Below are 18,468 nucleotides of genomic sequence, written 5' to 3'. Positions count from 1 at the left end.
ACAATAAATCACGGACTTGATTGAATCCGATAGCATAAAATATCGTTTATACATCGCTACGGAGCTTATAACGTACGGATTGCATCGTACGAAGGACATGCGATGCTGTTTTATCCGGATACGAACGGACAAATAGCTCAAAAATGCTTCGGTTTGCTCTATCCGCTGTAATGAGAGAACGGCCGGCGATGTGGAAAATGAACTTTCGGAGTTTTCCAGATGTGATGCACGGTACAATAAATACGTTGCACATATATACGGTCGGTATTATGTTATTCTCGTTGTCTATATGCGGTATTGTATTTGCGGTACCGTGGATCATGTTAACGGTTCTTTTATACGATTGAAATTCGAAATAATACGTTCTGTTTGTGCACTATCCTCTTTTCTGGGGGATCCCAACAAAGGAGGGTGAAACGGAGAAGAGCTTTTTCGTAGACAGTAGGTATACCATAGCAACGTTGCGAATATTCAAGTTCAGAGAATTCATGAAGTCGTTGTGTCAACAGCGTGCTCGCATAACTGGGTTGACGGAATAAAATAGACTGTGTTTCCGTTTAGAAATAATATTTTCCATTGGTAATGCTTCAATCTTTCTCCTCCGATGGAATAGCTCTACTCAAATAACCTCATTTGTTTACACTCCGATAGTTATGTAGCTCTGTACACAAATTCAGGGCCCACTGGTTTCTATTGCGGTGTATCTTTCGGGAAAACTTCTGTCTCATACCTTTATTATTTATTTCAGGCCGCCATACGAGAAATGTAGAAGCCAATGGAGTATCAGCGGTCAACGATTTCACCCTCGGTAAGTTGCATAAAACATACCTATCTTAACTAATTTTTTATAATGAATGGGCATTTTTTTGCCCGAATTTGACAGAAAACTGAAGTTTCGATGTATATAAAATCTTCTTCAGTGCACTTCAATGACTGATTCACAGTTAGAAAATTGTAATAACAATGACAAAAACATGAATTTCTGAAGCAGAAATGAGTTGAGAAATAGATTGAATAACAACCATTTGAGAAAGGATGTCCGTTAAAAATTCTGTATGTGAACAATGACCAAAAAAGTAGAAATTTGAATGAAAAAAAAACTTGTTTCAAATTTTTTCTGCATCAATACCTCTAAGCAATAAATAAAAAGTAAAACGTAATCACTCACAGTAGAAGATCATACAAGCCGATTTGCCTATTAAAAATATTCACCCTTATACTTGCAAGGAAGTATGCATAGAAATCTCAGACATAACCCAAATATATTGTCATGCTGCCTTTGCAGACCAAATTTGTATTGAACATGTCTGGTCTGGAATGTCACGGCAATTACACCGCCTACCTGACCTACTACAGCTGGCCAATGATAATAAAGTCCTCAAACTCTCATTGATAACTTCATAGGCACAATGCCAAATAGAGTAAGTGTTGACTTATGCAGCATCGAATAGCACTTATCACTGGACAGGTATGTATCACGTAACAATTATCAAGTAACAAATAGCCTGGATGTTGCCTTTTATGCAGAACAAATTAACAAATAACCCAACTTCATATTTTCATAATATTATAAATCAACTGTAATTTCTACTTACAGAAACTTCTGTTATATCCCTGCGTTTTTCTTCTGTTGCACATCTATCTGCGTATTAAGTTCAAATGACGTAGAAGTTAAGTGTGGGCTTGTGAAGTGATATTGTTACTTGGCTGAATAAACACTCTCATTGAAAAATAGACATTAAAGTTATACTTGCTATTTGTTAATTGATAGTAATTGTTATTTGATGTTTGTTATTTTGGGCTGCATAAATCCACAGTAAGTGCCCTACAATCAGCTAAAGTTCCATGTTGAAACTTGAGTTGTTTGTGAAAAAAGATCCAGAATCCACCAGTTAGAATCTTTATTTTATTCATTTCTCTTCTATGTTGTCGTTCTAAAGCAGACTTGCATATTTCTGCCATTTCAGGTAGGTTAACCGTATGTACACTCCTAACTTACATGAGTATACAGGGTGATTCATAACTATTGGGACATAGGCTAAGGGCAGATTGTTTGGACCAAAATATGGCGATAGGACCAAATTTGCCTCGATAAAATATTGCTGTGGGAAAGACCGCGTTAAAGTTGAATTTTTTTTTCGTTTTTTGCTAATAATTTCACTGTATATTTTTTCATCTGTTTTTAAGAAAAACACAATTGCACATTTCAGAGCATCAAAAGGGAATTTGAAGTAACGATTCATTTTCATGATGAAGCATAATTAAAAACAATGTAAAATAAAAAGAATAAACTTAAATTAAATGTTTTACGTGGCCTCCCCCGACCTCTATGCCTTTCCTAATTCTTTTGATAAACGACTTTCGAATTTCGAAGAAAATATTATTCTGTCTCCTTATAAAAAATTAAACTTTAACGCCCTCTATCTTTTTCCACAGCAATATTTTATTCGGGTATATTTGGTTCTATCGCCATATTTTGGTCCAAACAATCTGCCCTTAGCCTATGTCCCAATAGTTATGAATCACTCTGTATTTTTTTCTCATAAAAATAACAAAACTAAATTGGAAGACAAAGAGACGGGGTGACATCAAGACGTCCTTTAACTTCAATTTTAAAAAAATCAAGGCTTCACGTAAGAAAATGAAAGCGTAAATTAGGAACTAGTGAATGCCGTTTTTGAATGGAGATTCTTGAGGTATTACTTCCCCTTAAGAGATTTACCAGTGTTTCTGTTGACGCAACGTGAGGTTTATGAAAATCTGGGAAATCCTATTATACATTGAAATTTGTTCAAAAGATCTTGATGCTCCGCCAAAGCTGTTAGACAGAACAGAAGATGAACAATGATAATTGAAGTTTCAGTTGGGTATTTTTTATAGTTTTTTATTTTCGCATATTCTGATCGAGTTGAGGAGAATTTTCCTAGACTTTTATCAAATTTTCCTTCATTTCATTCGGATGAAATGACCTCGTAATCGACGCCGCGGAACGTGAACTGAGAGAATTTAAGTAAGTTCATTTATTTTCCGTCGCGAGAATAATCCTTTTCTCGAGGAAAGAATTTCCACATGTTCCCTACATTTCCACAACGTTCATCGGTACATTCGTCCTTTTCGATTCGGGGAAAACTCAAAATGAAATTTCACCGAGAGCCGGCTCGAACGCCACTGCTACGACTGGGTCACCATTGTGTATTCAGAGCGCCTTCTTCTACATTAGGCTATTCTCATATAAAACTCCTGCCTTAATCTCGTTTCCTTTTTTATGAGATATATAAAAGGGTTGCATAAAGGAAAGTCACCTTTTCTCATACCTCGCCAAGATAGCCTACGTGTGAATATTATTCAGTCTCTTTGGAACTTTTTAGTATTCGTTCGTCGCGAATCAACGGTTTCCGCATCGAAAAAATTGTTCTCTTTGATTCGAGCAGATGCCTCGAATAGTGAAACTATTTCACTGAAAGTTCACCATGTACGTTCATTGCACGTTCAACTCACTGATATTTTTGTTGCTGATATTAGAAACAACAGCAGGGGGAATCTTTTATAGACGAAGGTCTGGGAGGGTTAATGATCGTTCGCACCAACAGCACTCAGAAAGATTTAAAAGTAGATCTGCCTCAGAAGTGCCACAGTTCGGTGTATAATTTGGTTAGGGGGTTACATCTTACTGCAACCCCGAGGTCTATTGTGCCTTCCATCAGAGCAGTTTTCACAACTGCTCCATCTACAGCTTGTCCTCCAGCTAAAGAGTTCCTATGAACTCCAGTATCGGAGAGGGCTACCTTTTTTCTCGTCCTATACATTCCTTGCAATGGCGAGGCATTCCGTAATCAGGTGAACAGGAGTTTCCTCCCCTTCCCCACAAAATCTGAACTGGTCAGATTCTGATAAGCCCATTTTCATCATATGCTTTCTAAGGCCACAATGTCCTCTGAGGAAGGGTAGCTCATTCTTACCCATATCCAAATACTTCTTTGATCTTGCAGTTTTGAAATTCCGGAGGAATATTTTGGAATTCCTGCATTCCTGAAAGATTCTGCCAGAGTGTTTCTCTTTTGGTTTTGTCCTTCAGGAACTCTTCCTTATAGGTGTTTTTCCAATACTACAAAAAGGCTCTGGACCAGTAAGTGGCGTTTATGCTATTAACTGGAACCTAGCCTAAGGAGACCTTGTTGTTCTTGCCCATTTCACTGAGTTTCCTTTGGCCTCACATCAGCTTTGAGTCGGTGGCAGGAGCTCAGTGCTTTTATAGTGGCTTGACTATCAGAATGGATCACTATGGGACATCGTTCCAGCTTTATGACTACGAATATTTCAATTGCAAGTATTTCTGCCTGAAAACAAAAAACACTTGTGCAGGAGCCTTAGGCCAGGCGCAAACAGAAACGCAGGTAAGTGAGGTGACGCAGAGTGAGTTTTTGTGAAACATGGAAAAGAACAAGACCCCGCAAATAAAGTGTGACAGTGACTTGTCAGATAGTTCGTGCAGCGCAGGAAAAAGCTGCGTCACCTCACCAACCCGCGTTTCAATTTGCGCCTGGCCTAACGATATTGTACACTAGGTACTTTTGAACCATATGTATACCATGTGATAGTATTAACTAGGAAATTTTGGGTACTATTATATAGTAGGTATAGTATTTTTCCATTCTTCTCTTTTACAAATCATCGTGTTCAAGTTCTTCTCAATGCTTGATTTCTTAATGAAAACATCACTAGGTAGGTTTGCTGATGAGATAAACTTGTTCAGGGAGGACCAAACTCTCTGACATTTAAATCTCTCATTACCTGTACTTTCCCTAGAAATTCTGAGGATAGCCTCATGTGCTACCCTATCTATCACTAGATGTAGAGAGGAGTGAGATCTGTGGATGACCTCAAGTACTCTAGTTGGACATGTTCTCATAACACCAGTGATGCACGCACAGGCAAGTCTTTTTATCTTGTCGATGTAGTGGAACAGTAGTTCTAGTAGTTCAAGTACACTGGCCTCAACCCAAAGGATTTAAAAACACCAGAAGCACGGAGCGCCATGAGTTCATGATTCCTTAAAACACAAGAAATCTTTTCCATTTCTCCATTTAAACATGAAACAAAGTACAATACTAACTCTAGTCACAAAAATTGATAACAAACGGCTTACCGTAGAGTGATCCGAATCAAAGAAAAATATGTACCTCTTTGAGCATTATCTGCATTATCTGAAACGACAATTATTTCTTCGTTGAGGATGAACTGCGAAGGCTTGTTAATAAGCCCCTATCTGAGTATTCCTTATAGCCCGAGTCATAACCTTCTTTATGCCTACTATAGGTATTTCAAAAATAGCCTTCGTTGGTTGAAACGAAATCCTAGCTATGTGTCACTTAACTGGATGGACGTATGTGCCCTTTGAATGTAGCAAATATTTGTGAAACGGGCATTACTGTCTCAAATTTGTTCAGTCACCCACCTTTGGGATTGTTCTTCTGAAGGACTTCCCCATCCATCTTAGCTATGTGACACTTAAATGGGCTTATGCGCCCTTTGAATATAGGAATTGTTGGTGATATGGGCATTTCTATAAATTTATTTAACCACCCACCTTTGGGATTGTTCTTCTGAAGATACTGCTTATTCGGTTCCTTGGTCTTCTCTTCTGAATGTTCGTTCTTCCTCTGTCTTGCCCGGGTCATAATAAACTATTCTCCTGAGTGCTTGATTCGGATATTAATCCAGTTTGGCTTTCCACTGCATGAATATGGTGACTCTATTCATCTTCAAATCTAAATCTGTTTGTTCCTGATAAACCAAGGTGCACCATAGCAGCTTGCTGTCTGCTGACTGGATTGCTTTGACTTGGCTCTGTGCCAATTGATTGAAGTCTTTTGGACTTGAGGATGTCTTCAATTTTTCTCAATATTGTCATTTCCAACATGTGTGTCCTTCAAGCTCTGAGAAGATATTCTTTATACCTATATAAAGCTATATAGCTTCATTGGTTTCATCTGATCCTCTAGATGGTTCCGATCTATTACGGAGATAATTAGTTGTCATGACCTCCTGAAAGAACCGAAGAGAGTTCAGATGAAGAATCGGCGGAAAATATTATTCAGCCGAATGAATGTTAACACACCCTTGCAGCTTCTGACAATCGCCGGATGGATGAAAAAAATTCGAATCATCCTAAAAAAAAACGCTGATAAGCGTTTTAAATCCTCATTTGTGAAGAACTCAATTCTGATCCCAGTGCCAAGTTTCATTATTCGATTCTCATCGTTAAATCGGTCGAGATGCGTACGGCAGATCCAGAAATTCGGCCCTAAATAAGCATAAAAAATAAATTGGCAGGGAAAGACGAGTGCGGAGCCGGGAAGCTCGACCTCTTGTCGACGATGCAAATTGGGCAAAAGACGTAAAATGAAAATTAAATAAGGGCCAGTAACGAGCGCTGCCTCCACGCCACTCCGTAGAAGTGGAGAAGCGATAAGTGCTGCTGCCGGCTTCCGGTGTAGTTGTCCTTCCGGGCTGCATTTCCGCGCGACGTCAGAGAGGCCTGTTCCTGACGGGACAGGGTCCTGACTGCGCCTCGCTGTAATGAGGAGACGAAAGGTGATTTTAATTATTGATACCGGGGAGGGGATTCTGTCATGTTGAAACGCCTCTGAATAATTGAGCCGGTTTCGACCTCGGGTCGAGCAGGTATTTATTTGAATTTTAATGGGATTCCTAAGCATACAAGAGAAGTAATGAGGGCACTCCCACCATAAAACGGTCCAGTTTTTTATGCTCGCTGCAAAATCGGGAATAATAATGGAAAACGAAGAAAAGACATAAATAAACTAATGACCCATGAATCTGTCAACATTGATCAGCAGAAAAGCGGAGAGAATAATCTACAGAAGTCAATATGGAGAAGTAAAAAAGGCTGTTTGGGTTCAGAACAGGTCATCTCTTAATGTTTGTAGATGAAGCATGGATGAAGGAGGAAACATTTTTAGATGAACCAAAGAGAATTTTACAAAGTATTGCTCGACTAATTGATATTCACGATGATGAAGAGAAAGAAGTCGAAGAACAACATCACGAAAGAAAATTGAAAAGAAAAAAGGAAAGAGAAGAATATCAGTGGTGTCATGGACACGATCAAGTTGAAGTCATAAACCTGGACACAAAAGGTGACAGTATTAACCGCTGTTGCTGTAAATGTTGATTTCGAATGATTAGGGAGATTCAAACTGACTACAGCAGTAGAGCATGCATTGGTCAAATACTTGGAGAATTTTCTGGATGAAGAACTCCCATTGAAAACCAGTATGAGGGTAATAGTATATAAAATTGTTCTTGCAGTTTTGTACTTTAACTCTAGATGCTCTAATGAGCCCATGCAATATCATTTTAACTGTCTTTTGGGTTCGTCCACACATTGATCAATTAATATCTGACCTGATCTGATCTGATCTTAAACTGCTTGTGGTGCGGACTGGTATGGACGCTGTACAGACGAGGAACTGATGACAGATTTCGGAATGTTTCAACGAAGAAACATGCCGGGATTGCCAGCAGTCCTTTTTTGTTATCGACTTTCCTGGACATGCTCTGGACTCATAAGTGTGTGCTATCATCAGGCAAAGATCTGCAGTTCTCTACATCCGTCTGCAGGCAGTGCATGCTACACTGTCATACCTATTGGCCTTCTAATATCCTATTGGGGTGACGGCATGCAGGCAATCGTATAGTGTGTGGGCCCCATAAGAGTATGATTGTCAATAATTGAATTCGTGTAAGGGTAAATTTTACATTTTCACTAAGTGGGAGCGCCCACCAAAGTAGCTTAGCACTGACATGGCACATACATGACAAAGGCGGTTCATAATTTTCAGATATCGCACATCTGAGTGTAGTTTCAGTTATTATTTTGCATCGCCTTGTCATGTCAGTGTAAAGGTACTTTGGTGGGCGCTCACCCTAAGATGGAGAAATTTGTATAATCCATTGAAGAATGATTGACATCCCAGTAGGTCTTGAAAGTCAAGACGCAGCTTAATGTCTGGTCATAAAAAAACTTCAATAATTTCTTTAGTTTTAATCACAAAACTGGAATAAATGAATATAACCTAGAAAAGCATTTGAAAAGAAGAAATATTCAAATTCATATCATATTAATCTGCATTCAGAATTGATAGAATAATGTTTCTAATTTGTACGAATGAATTAAGGACATAAACAGCAGTACAAATTTCAAATTATCTTCGGTCAGTGACTCAGTGCATAGATTCACTTATAAAAGATCACTGTTCATTCACAATACCAACCTGAATGCCGCAACACAAAATCGTAACTTATGGGCTATTACCAACTTAAATTCGATTTTCCATAGCCACCCGAGATGTCAATCATTCTTGAATGGACTATATATTTAATGAAAGTTCCTTCGATACTTTCAGAAATGATACAGCCTTGAAAGATTGATCCAGAATATTTCTTTTCGGTCAATTTCATTTTCTTGAAATTCTTCTGAAAAATGCACTCTTCTTCACTACAGAAAAAGCATAAATGCGTTCGTACTTCTTCTCCGGCAAGTGGGTTGGTTTTTTAATTTTCTTTGGTTTTCGAGATTCTGAAAACCCATACTCGAAGGTTTATGAATATCATTTCTGAATCGATGATATAGAAGCTCAGTGCTGTGATAACACCTTGAATGTTAGATGGATCGCTAATGCCAAAACCGGTTTGGGCCGACGAATTTCAGACAGGTTTAATGGAGAGGTTATCTCTCTAATTTCTAATGCAGTTGCCAAAAGAATCACTTAAATCAGTATGACGTAATGTTGAGCCTACTTCGAATTTGTTGATTCAAAAAAGCATCAGTCACATACACTTCTGATAGGTGGTTTCAACACATTTTTCAATTGCAAGTCTAAACGAAGCTTGAAAACCAAAGATAGCGAGCATCTGGTTCATGATTATTGACATGTCAGTTCCTGTGGTGGTTTTTTAATCATCTGTGTAGCATCCATTTTGAAATCTGATCCATTCAAGGCAAGCAGCAGGATGCAGCTGGCAGAAGGAGAATACAAATGATTTACATATGTCTTGGAACTGTCTTTTGAAGTACTAATCCTGATGTTCAACAGAATGGTTATTAATTCCTTTTCAGGGTATTGATCTCAAGACTGTAACTCTGTTGATACAGAACACAGAAAAGGGCATTAAAATTGCTCAACATGTTTTAAGTGTACAAAGCTTTTTCTAAAATCAGTATCCTTGTGAAGAATTTAAAAGAACAACATTTTACTCCGATTGAAGTAATTGCAATTAGACTGAAGAATGCTATAACTAGACTTAGATCGTTATCCTAAACTTCATTGCCTCCATTTTCGCCTCCCTTTTATGTTCATTGTTCTCCCATGAACAAGAAACCTTATAAATCCCCTTTTCCACCGACAAAAACCATTATGGTCAGACTTTAAATCATTCTCCAAACGTCATGTCTACAGTCGCCCTCAAACTTACGTGTCCCCCACAATGCCATTACAAAGAACATATGTGGGACCGTAACGACCGAGGCCACCAAATAAAACAATCTATCAATTCGAACCCGCTTCATCGAAAAAGTTGGCCGTTCGCTCCACGGCGCCGTTTTCGAATCGACGCCAATGAATTAACTTGTCGTTTTCACACAAACCAATATGTGACACATATGAAGTTTCCGGTCGGTCGTCATGATCCCCGGGTTTATCCTCATAAGTTATATTTTCCGCACGGGTCCTGGGACTGAGATACAAGACCGATGAAACGCTTTGTCGTCTTGAGAATTGTCGCTCGACCGGCTCGGTGATTTTCAATACGCTTTTCATGCTTTATTTGTAGTGTTCGTCTCTTTGATCCCCGTCGTGAGTTGGGGATGTAATCGTGGAGAATGGGGTGGTACGTGGTCGGGATGTTGCTTCTGTTCTCTGTGATTATCAGATTGGGTCTCGTGCTTTCGTATTTTGTTAGATTTGGGAATTAAGGTTGCAAATAGCTCTCTGATACGAGATACTCATCATATTATTGTGTGGAGCGAAGAACAGATTTTTTTTAACAAAAAAGTTTATTTTACTCAGATTTCCTGCTGTCTTCCTCAAATTCGCTTTCAATTAAGGGCAGGTACTTGGTGATTTCACAACAGACTGCATGTTTTTCCATCAAGGCCGCTGCTGATGTACGAAAATATATTGAAAAATTCTTAGCCTACTATAGAACCTAACAAAAATTCAATGTCAAAATATTTTATTACTCAACATATCCTCTTTTAGATACATTTATTACAGCGAACCTGCAACGTCTCAAGACCTTACAAAAAAATGTTTCTTCTTGCTCTGCAAAACCAGACCTCAACATCTTTCATTACCCCTCGTTAGTAGAAAATTAACTTAAACTTTTTTTCCGTTGAGGGAAGAAATTATAGATGGATGAAGCCAAGTCTGGTGAATAAGGGGGCTGTTGTAGTAATTCAAATCCTAAATCACGAATTTTTTGCATGGCAAAATGAGATCTATGTGCAGGGGCGTTGTACTGCAAAAACAAAACACCTTTGGATAGCTTTCCGCGTCTTTTCTCTTTAATTTTTCCTGAAGAGTGACCATTAATGTCGAATAGTAATTTCCGATTATTGTTCTACCCTTATCCGAAAAATCATTCATGCATACTCCATGGCAATCCCAAAAAACTGAAGCTGAGAACTTTTCCAGCAGATTTTTGGACACGAAACTTCTTAGAACTTGGAGAACCAGAGTGTCGACATTCCATCGATTGTTGCTTTGTTTCTGGATCGTAGAAATCAGTGACGGCTCGTGCCCATAAGGTGTGGGTCGGCCAGACCCAGGATATACAGGGGAATATCCTGAAATAAAATTAATATCTATTTTTTCAACCAATAACTGAAAATGAAAACGTGGAATCCCACCATAATCTCTGTTTTTCTAAAATTAAATATTGATATATTTTTTGTCGATTAAGTTTCTGAAGATAAGTTGGATAGGGTTGCGGCTAAGGGATGGAAAAAAATATTCAATTTTATTTCCCAAAAATAAATGCAATCAGAAATGACATGTTTTTCAGCATCTTGATGTTAAGTTATTGGTTGAGAAACTACTCATTGATAGAAAAAGAAGGTAATTGAAAAGCAATTGGTGGGTTTCAGTGTCTTCATTTTGAGTGGTTGATTAATATTGAAGAAATATTAATTTTATTTCAGACTTATGCCCCATCCTGTTGATATAGTCTGATTTATTTTTATACAACAGTGTATAAAAGTTTCGTTTTCAATGCGATATAAAGGCTTGTTTTTGGAGAAAGAATGTACTATACTTCTTTGTTTTTGCCCAGCTTTTGAATAATAGTTTTATTCTTCTTCGGTGTCTCTCTGTAAATACCGATAACAAATTTATTACAACACAAAACGTCAATACGAATCAAAATTTTAAGTTCACTGAAACACATCTACAATTTTGATTTTAAGTGAAAATGTACTAATTTTTCCTTTCTTTATTTCACCATTCTTCCTTCTACTGTCACATGATCTTGTGACAGGATGCAAAGTTTGTTTCGATTTGCTACTACTCCAATTATTCAACAATTAAAGAAATTTAGAACCACTCAGATTGTCAAAATTTACGAAATGAATCGAAGAAAACTGATAAACACGTGCACCCCTTTCTCTTATTCTACGACACTGACCTAATTCAATTCATAATATGGGAACAGCGATGCGGATGCGATTCTTATATCCCCACTCCGAGGCTCGGCCGGCCGGCCTACGCGTATTCAAGAAGCTTCGAAATCACCGTGCCCTTATAAATTCACTAGGAATTACGAATTTTTATGGTCAAAAAATCACTAAACTACTCTTATACGGTCGGAATACCCTTTTTCAAAAATAAACTATTCATTTAATAATAAAAAAATCTAACTATAATTAGGGATATATTATATTTTCATTGACTAAAACTACTCTTAAAAGGTGCGAATACGCTCTTTTCTAAAATAGACATAATATTTAATGATTAACTATTCATTTGATAATATAATATCTTAGAATAGACAATGAGGAAATCTAGAAATATGACAACTAAACGACCAAACCATAGCAAGGTAGGCCCAACTCGTGCTGGCCGACCGTGTATGTATCTAGCAGCGACGTAATACGATGTTCAACTTGGTGATAACTGCGTGCGACGTAGGTGCTGTATAGTACAATAACTTGAAGCGTTTCACTAGGCTACTGCCGGCTGGCCGACCTAGCGTGTAGCGTGTTTATCGTAAGGAAAGAGAACTTCGAAATAAACTAACTCAGGGCGACAGGGGCGTCACGTTGATCGAAATAAGTTGTCGTACGTATTACTAGGGAATTAATCGAGAATTTAATATCGAAATTAATCATTTGGAATAAGTTTTGAAGAATAAAATAATTATAATTATTTTCCATTTCTCGATTATTTTTGGGTCGGCCCGGCCGACCCTGCATACCCGGACGAGCCGTCATTGGTAGAAATATGCCCAAGTCTCATTCATAGTAACAATTCGGTTTAAGAAGTCTACATTTCAAATCGAGAACAGATCGAACGCGATGCTTCTACCCTTCTACGCTTTTGGTCAACATTCAAACAATTAGGCATCCATTTTGCAGCAATTATTCTCAAGTCCAAATTGATGTGAACTATATGATGAACGCGTTCGTATGATTCAGTGCTTCAGATATCCATTTTAGCCCAATTCGACGGCCTGATGAAATCAAGTCATGAAATGCATCGATATTTTCGGGGACTGACACAGAAATTGGTCTTTCCGATCGGTCATCATCTTCAATGGAAAATTTACCTCTTTTGAAGCTTGCAGTCCATACGAAGGACATTGATCACCAAGGGTATTAAGCATATCTTCATAAATCTGCTTACATCTTAACCCTTTTAAATACAGGTACATGATGATGGCTCGATACTCCAAGTTCTCGATTTTCACAATTTCGGTGGACATCTTCTTTCTTTTAATTTATTGCGTAACTCTGGTTTACTTTTTTGACCTCAAACTTCACACTGACACTTCTAATGAGTTTTTGTTCGTTGCTATGGTAACGCAATATTTTTTGATGCGTGGAACTGGTCTAGGCTTACTAGATACCAATACATCCTCGTACATCGGCAGGTGCGTGTGAAAGATCCGCTGAAATGAGCTGACTTAAGTGCCTTACACATCTTCACTCTCTGAAATGTGACATCATATCAGAGCTATCAATTAACTGAAGGTCTTCACTCAAAATAAGCTACAGCATCTTGCTCTTTTCAGCTAACCTGAACTGAGGTAAAAAATGTAAACAACCTTGGAAGCTGGTGAACTTCCCTGCAACATATATGGCTCGAAATCAGAGTTTCCAACGTTGGAGTTATTTTGTTATTCCTATTTTTGTGAGGAATTTACTTAGAGATGCCCAGGAGAGTCCCGTTATCTAAAGTTTTGTCTAGTCTCTTCTTGTTTTTGAGACAAGAAGTTATATTTCATCGTCGAGACGACACTTTTTTCTTGTTCTCGTGAATTTTTTGCACAATAAAAGAGTTTTGCTTCCGAATTTGAAAACTTCGGAATCATTTCTTCTTATTTATATCAGTTTTTCTTATTTTTTCTCATAGGCACAAGATTTCAAAAGCACGATAAAATAAGTTGTTTTATAGAAAATTTTTACACAAGGATCGAGAGCAAAAATTCGAAAAGCACTTGGTAAAAACATTCAGTGTATGTTTATTAACACGAGCCTTATCTTCGAGAAATTTCATATATATTCCATTTGTTTGTGCGTTCACTCTGAAAACTGAACAGATCGTAAAGTAAAGCAGCTGTGGCCTAAACAAATAATAATGCGATTCAACCAGTAGGGACGATACTACCAAATATGCCTTGGAAAGCTTTTGCTGAGGGAGAAACAATCCATTGAACGATAATAAATTATAGTCACAGCAAAAATAATTCACCTGAAGATAGCAACATTTTTCTGACATTCGAAAGCATACTAAGTTTTTAGTTGCATTTTTCTCAGAATCGTCTTAAATTTGACTGATGAGTAAAAAAACAAAAATAGAATGCAACATGAAAAAATTTGTTCGTCTTTTCAACTTTAAACATGGGTATCTTCTCCTGCCTGCTGTTTTCTACGATCCAACTGATTGATACATTATTCAAATTCATAAAACGGTTTTTCACAACAGTTTCCGCAAGGAACTGATTCCACAGCACACATCATCCATGAAATGTACCTCAGAATCGAAAGTGTCTGAATAAAATGCTTGTTACAGACGCATTCCCGAGGTTCGCAGAGCCAATTCCTAACGTGACAGTGACAGTTGGGAGGGACGCACTGCTTGCCTGTGTAGTCGACAATCTTAAGGGATTCAAGGTATGTTCCTACGTTCTTTGTTATGTTCAACGCGGTCGTGTGCTTCTCAAGAGAGAAACTTTTTTCCCTGCCTAGAGATCAACCTCTTACAAATGAGTTCGAGCATGATCCTCCCCGAATTTCATCATATTAGGGCACAATGCTATGCTTTAAGAATGCAAGTAATAGTCTTCTTCCGAAATCATGATGAGTATGATGCAAACATGAATAGACTTCATTTTTAACATACACTGTTTCCCGGATAAGATGGAAAGATGGAAACATGATGAATTTCTCATCCCTCTATAAAGTGTTTAGTGTTTTTTTATTGCTGCTCCTCAATAGTACTCATAATTGCAAGCGAGCAATTTGAGAATTAAAATATTTACTATAATGCGTGAGATTCTGAAAAACTTTTCAACAGTGCCTAGCTTTACGGCTCGAATAAATTTTCTTCAGTGCCTGGCAGAGCTAAAAATAATAAACAATATAATATGAAAATTTGCCTCTCGAAGTCGAACCATAAAATTCTGATTTATTACTGTGATTTGTGGAAAATTGCTGTAGAGCATTTCCGTTTGCGATTGCAGGACTTCAGAACCTTCGAACAAGTAACTTTAATTCCCGAAGTTGAAAAAAAACACATTATTTTCACACGATGAATACAATTTTCCTTAAAATGAATATAATGGAAACTAAAATTTGAAAAATAAGGTTCGACACTTAGATATAATTTCATTGCTACCGTCGATAAAATTTCCTCCCATTGCAATATTACGCCAGCATCGATTAAAACTGAGAACTCATTATGAAATTCTTGAATTTTTCAATATCGAGGGGCGACTGAAGTCAAGTAGAAATAACCGATTAGTCTGAAACTGATTGTAATCAATCTTTCGGAGAGTTTATAGGAGACGAGGTGAAAACAAAATCAATCTAACTCTTTTCACGGAATCAGATCGCAGTTGCAAAGTTTGCTCTTGACAAATGGCTATTGCATGTATATTGCTCCTAATTCAAAGCTCCATAAATCACGGACTAGATTAAATTTCGACCCTCACCCACTCTTTTTTTTCGCTTCTGGTTATTAATCAAAGTCGCGAACGATATTTTTTCATCCACATATCAGTTCATTTTGATGAGCTGGTTTTTGTTATTTCCTGCTCAGCGAGAAATGGAAATTCGCTGACGAGGACCGAATTTTTTGGTTCATGTGGGACAAGGTTTATCCTCTTGGGGCAAATTTCAATCCCTCTTTGTTTTATCAGGAACGACAAAAAAAAGTTGTGTTTCCCTTGATTCTCATCGGCGCTCAGTAGGATTCCTTTCCAAATGAGTGGAATAACCACACAACTCAAAATTGATCAGTTGAATTACTAACGTGAATAGATGTATCTTTTAGACGTAGGTATTCATTGATGCCCTAGAGGTTATTTTGTCATCTGCGGTTAATGGCCTGCTATGAAGACATCATAATGTGTGAAGCTTGGAGAAAAAAGACGTAGGTATTAGAAAGAATGATACTACCATAAGTTGATAATATATCAGAAGGGACTTTACTGAAGATGCAGCAAATATAAAGTAGGTGATTTTTGGTCTTAAAACTTTAATATGTCGCTCATAAACAAGTGGTCAAATATGCAATCCTCCTCAGATATAGAGCGTCAAAAATAAAAACTTTTCCTAGATTTACGTTTATGAAATTAATAGAGAAAGAGATATGGCGTAAAAGTGTTCCTTATGTGTAAAGCTCATTTTAATAAACAAAAAACTAAGGTCTTCTGCCTACTCTGTTTGATCTAATGTTAGTCATAGCTGTCACCACTTCTCAAAACTACCCAAACCTATCGCAAATGCAGGTTTTCAAATATAAACCTTGGATTGTCTGTCGAAAAAAAATATTTTGGTAATATTTTGGTAGTTGAAGTGTAGTTTGCTTTTGCTATTACCTCATTCAGGATATGTTAATAACGACAATTATTTTGTCTCAGCATTCACGGGCCTACATTTGTTACACTGACATTAGTTTTCTTGAACCTCATATTTCACATAAGGTGTTTATTTGACCTCATGTTTCCTCACGAACTATTAACGTTTTCAGACATGGAATCACCTCCTGTATTTTTCTGAAATCTGTTATAACCCAAAAATAAGCTGAAATAGTTATTTAATCAGCTAGGTTATTAATGACAGCTTGGCTTCGCTGGCACGTTAATGTTCAAGATCATTAATCACTTAATTGATAAACGAGTTGATTACAAGATTTTTCCGTAGCTCTCATTCCCGATTGCAAAATAATTATTAGTGCAAACAGATGGAAAAAGCATTATTTTTCGTAATGATTTTAATAGGATATTGATACTAATTCAAATTGAAAATGTACTAGAAAAGTCTTCAAGAGCTTCTCTCGAAGATTCCTTCAAAATCGTCTAGTGAAGAAAATTATTATTAAAATTTTTCATTCCGTTACTTATGAAGGCAAGTATCGTTTTATGATGAGTTGCGAAATATTTTACTTTGCGTAACTGTTTGCGAAAAGTGAAACGTTTCAAAACGTCAATGAGTTTTAAACAGTGTCACTTTATACGTCAAAATTAGAAAAACTATCTATCGATACCTAGTCAAATTTGACACTTTATAAATTTTCTATGTTCATATTGGAATGTAAGTCTTGGAACTTAGATGCAAGGAATGGAAAATAAACATTTGTTGTTGTCCAAAGAATGGAGTGAGATAGTTGCTTAGTGTCGCCAATCACAATGGAGATAGTTTAATCTGACAGCATTGTTACGTCAATTTTCCGTACAAAAAGGTTGGAACTATTTAAATTTACTTATTTTACGCCACTGCCTTAGTGTCGAGCTAGACAGAGAAGCATCGAATGTTTGTACCACAACAAATTCATTCATAGCACGTCAATATCCATTCCATGTATTTATGTTCTAAGATGTTAATATAACCTATGCGACCGATCGAACAACTCGAGAAGTCTATAGAGGGCATATATTCAACTTGTCACATTTTGAGTAAATCACATTGATATCGTTCCCTACAATATCTGTTAAAGAATGTGTTGAGCTGATGGAAGCTGAAGTTGTAGTATATTCATATATTGATTACTCTCTAGCGACCATAATGTTTATGCAACCTTCACAAATCATCTCTTCTTAATCCACCCGCCAGGTAGTACGAAAATCAATGCGACATACAAATAAAATAATTATTTTTTGGTAGCTGCTGAATAGTTCTCTATGTTCGATTACCCATGACAATTATGCATCAATAGGAAATAAACCATTAAAAGGGTTCATTAACAGCTAATTTCGTGTAGGTTAAACAAAGCTATTACTAAGAGGTCGGCGGAAAAATTCGTAAAGAGACAATTGTTTACTTGGATAGATGTTGCCATTAGTCATTTGACTGACCACTTGAGAAAATATGTTTTATTCCTCTTGTTGCCAGATTCCTGAAGTAGAAAAAGTATTCAATGAATTCACAATAATCCAGTTGATTAATTGATTCATAATTGAAGCAAATTTATTCTTCTTTTCGGTCGTTTAACCTCACTCGAAAAAGTAGTAGTATGCTTCGGAGCATATGGCATTATGATAAAAAAGAGAAGGTGTTTTTGACGTTTAGCCGAAATTTCGAGTCATTCATCAGAAATCAGAGTACTCGTGCATCTGTTATTACGACAAGCAACCAATGATACTCAAATTATTCGCCTGGGAATAGGGTCACGTCGAGAAAAAAAAGACTTTTGCGCACGTAGGGCTTCGTTAAATATTTACGTGTCCGCTTCGCGATTTCAATGCTCGAAGACATATATCTCTTTCCCGAAACAGGATGGAAATAAAGGGAGAGATTGATGGATGATCCCATTTACGTGAGGCAATATTGTCCATAGATACCCGTAATGCGAAACTGTAACATCGATTTCTTGTTTTCCGAGATATAAATCAACCGAGGTGAAAGTTCCAACATCACGCTCACCTTAGCAGACAAAGAAACTCGATTTCTGGCGGACTCGGAGGCAACGGTCCCTGGTCGTTTGCTATATCCAATAATCCTTGCAG

General features: G+C 37.2%; 1 protein-coding gene across 2 annotated transcripts in view; it reads left to right on the top strand.

Annotated features, from left to right (window-relative positions):
• LOC123315781 (lachesin-like) overlaps positions 1 to 18,468 on the top strand; it is a 116,604-nt gene that overhangs the window by 35,053 nt on the left and 63,083 nt on the right. For both annotated transcript variants that reach the window (XM_044901634.1, XM_044901633.1), the window contains exons 2-3: positions 749 to 808; positions 14,313 to 14,413. In XM_044901634.1, the coding sequence (XP_044757569.1) occupies positions 749 to 808; positions 14,313 to 14,413 (161 nt within the window). The remainder of the gene's footprint in view (positions 1 to 748; positions 809 to 14,312; positions 14,414 to 18,468) is intronic.

This window comes from Coccinella septempunctata, chromosome 6 (genome assembly GCF_907165205.1).
Source record: "Coccinella septempunctata chromosome 6, icCocSept1.1, whole genome shotgun sequence".
Classification (NCBI taxonomy): domain Eukaryota; kingdom Metazoa; phylum Arthropoda; class Insecta; order Coleoptera; family Coccinellidae; genus Coccinella; species Coccinella septempunctata.
This window is presented reverse-complemented; position numbering and strand designations above follow the sequence as displayed.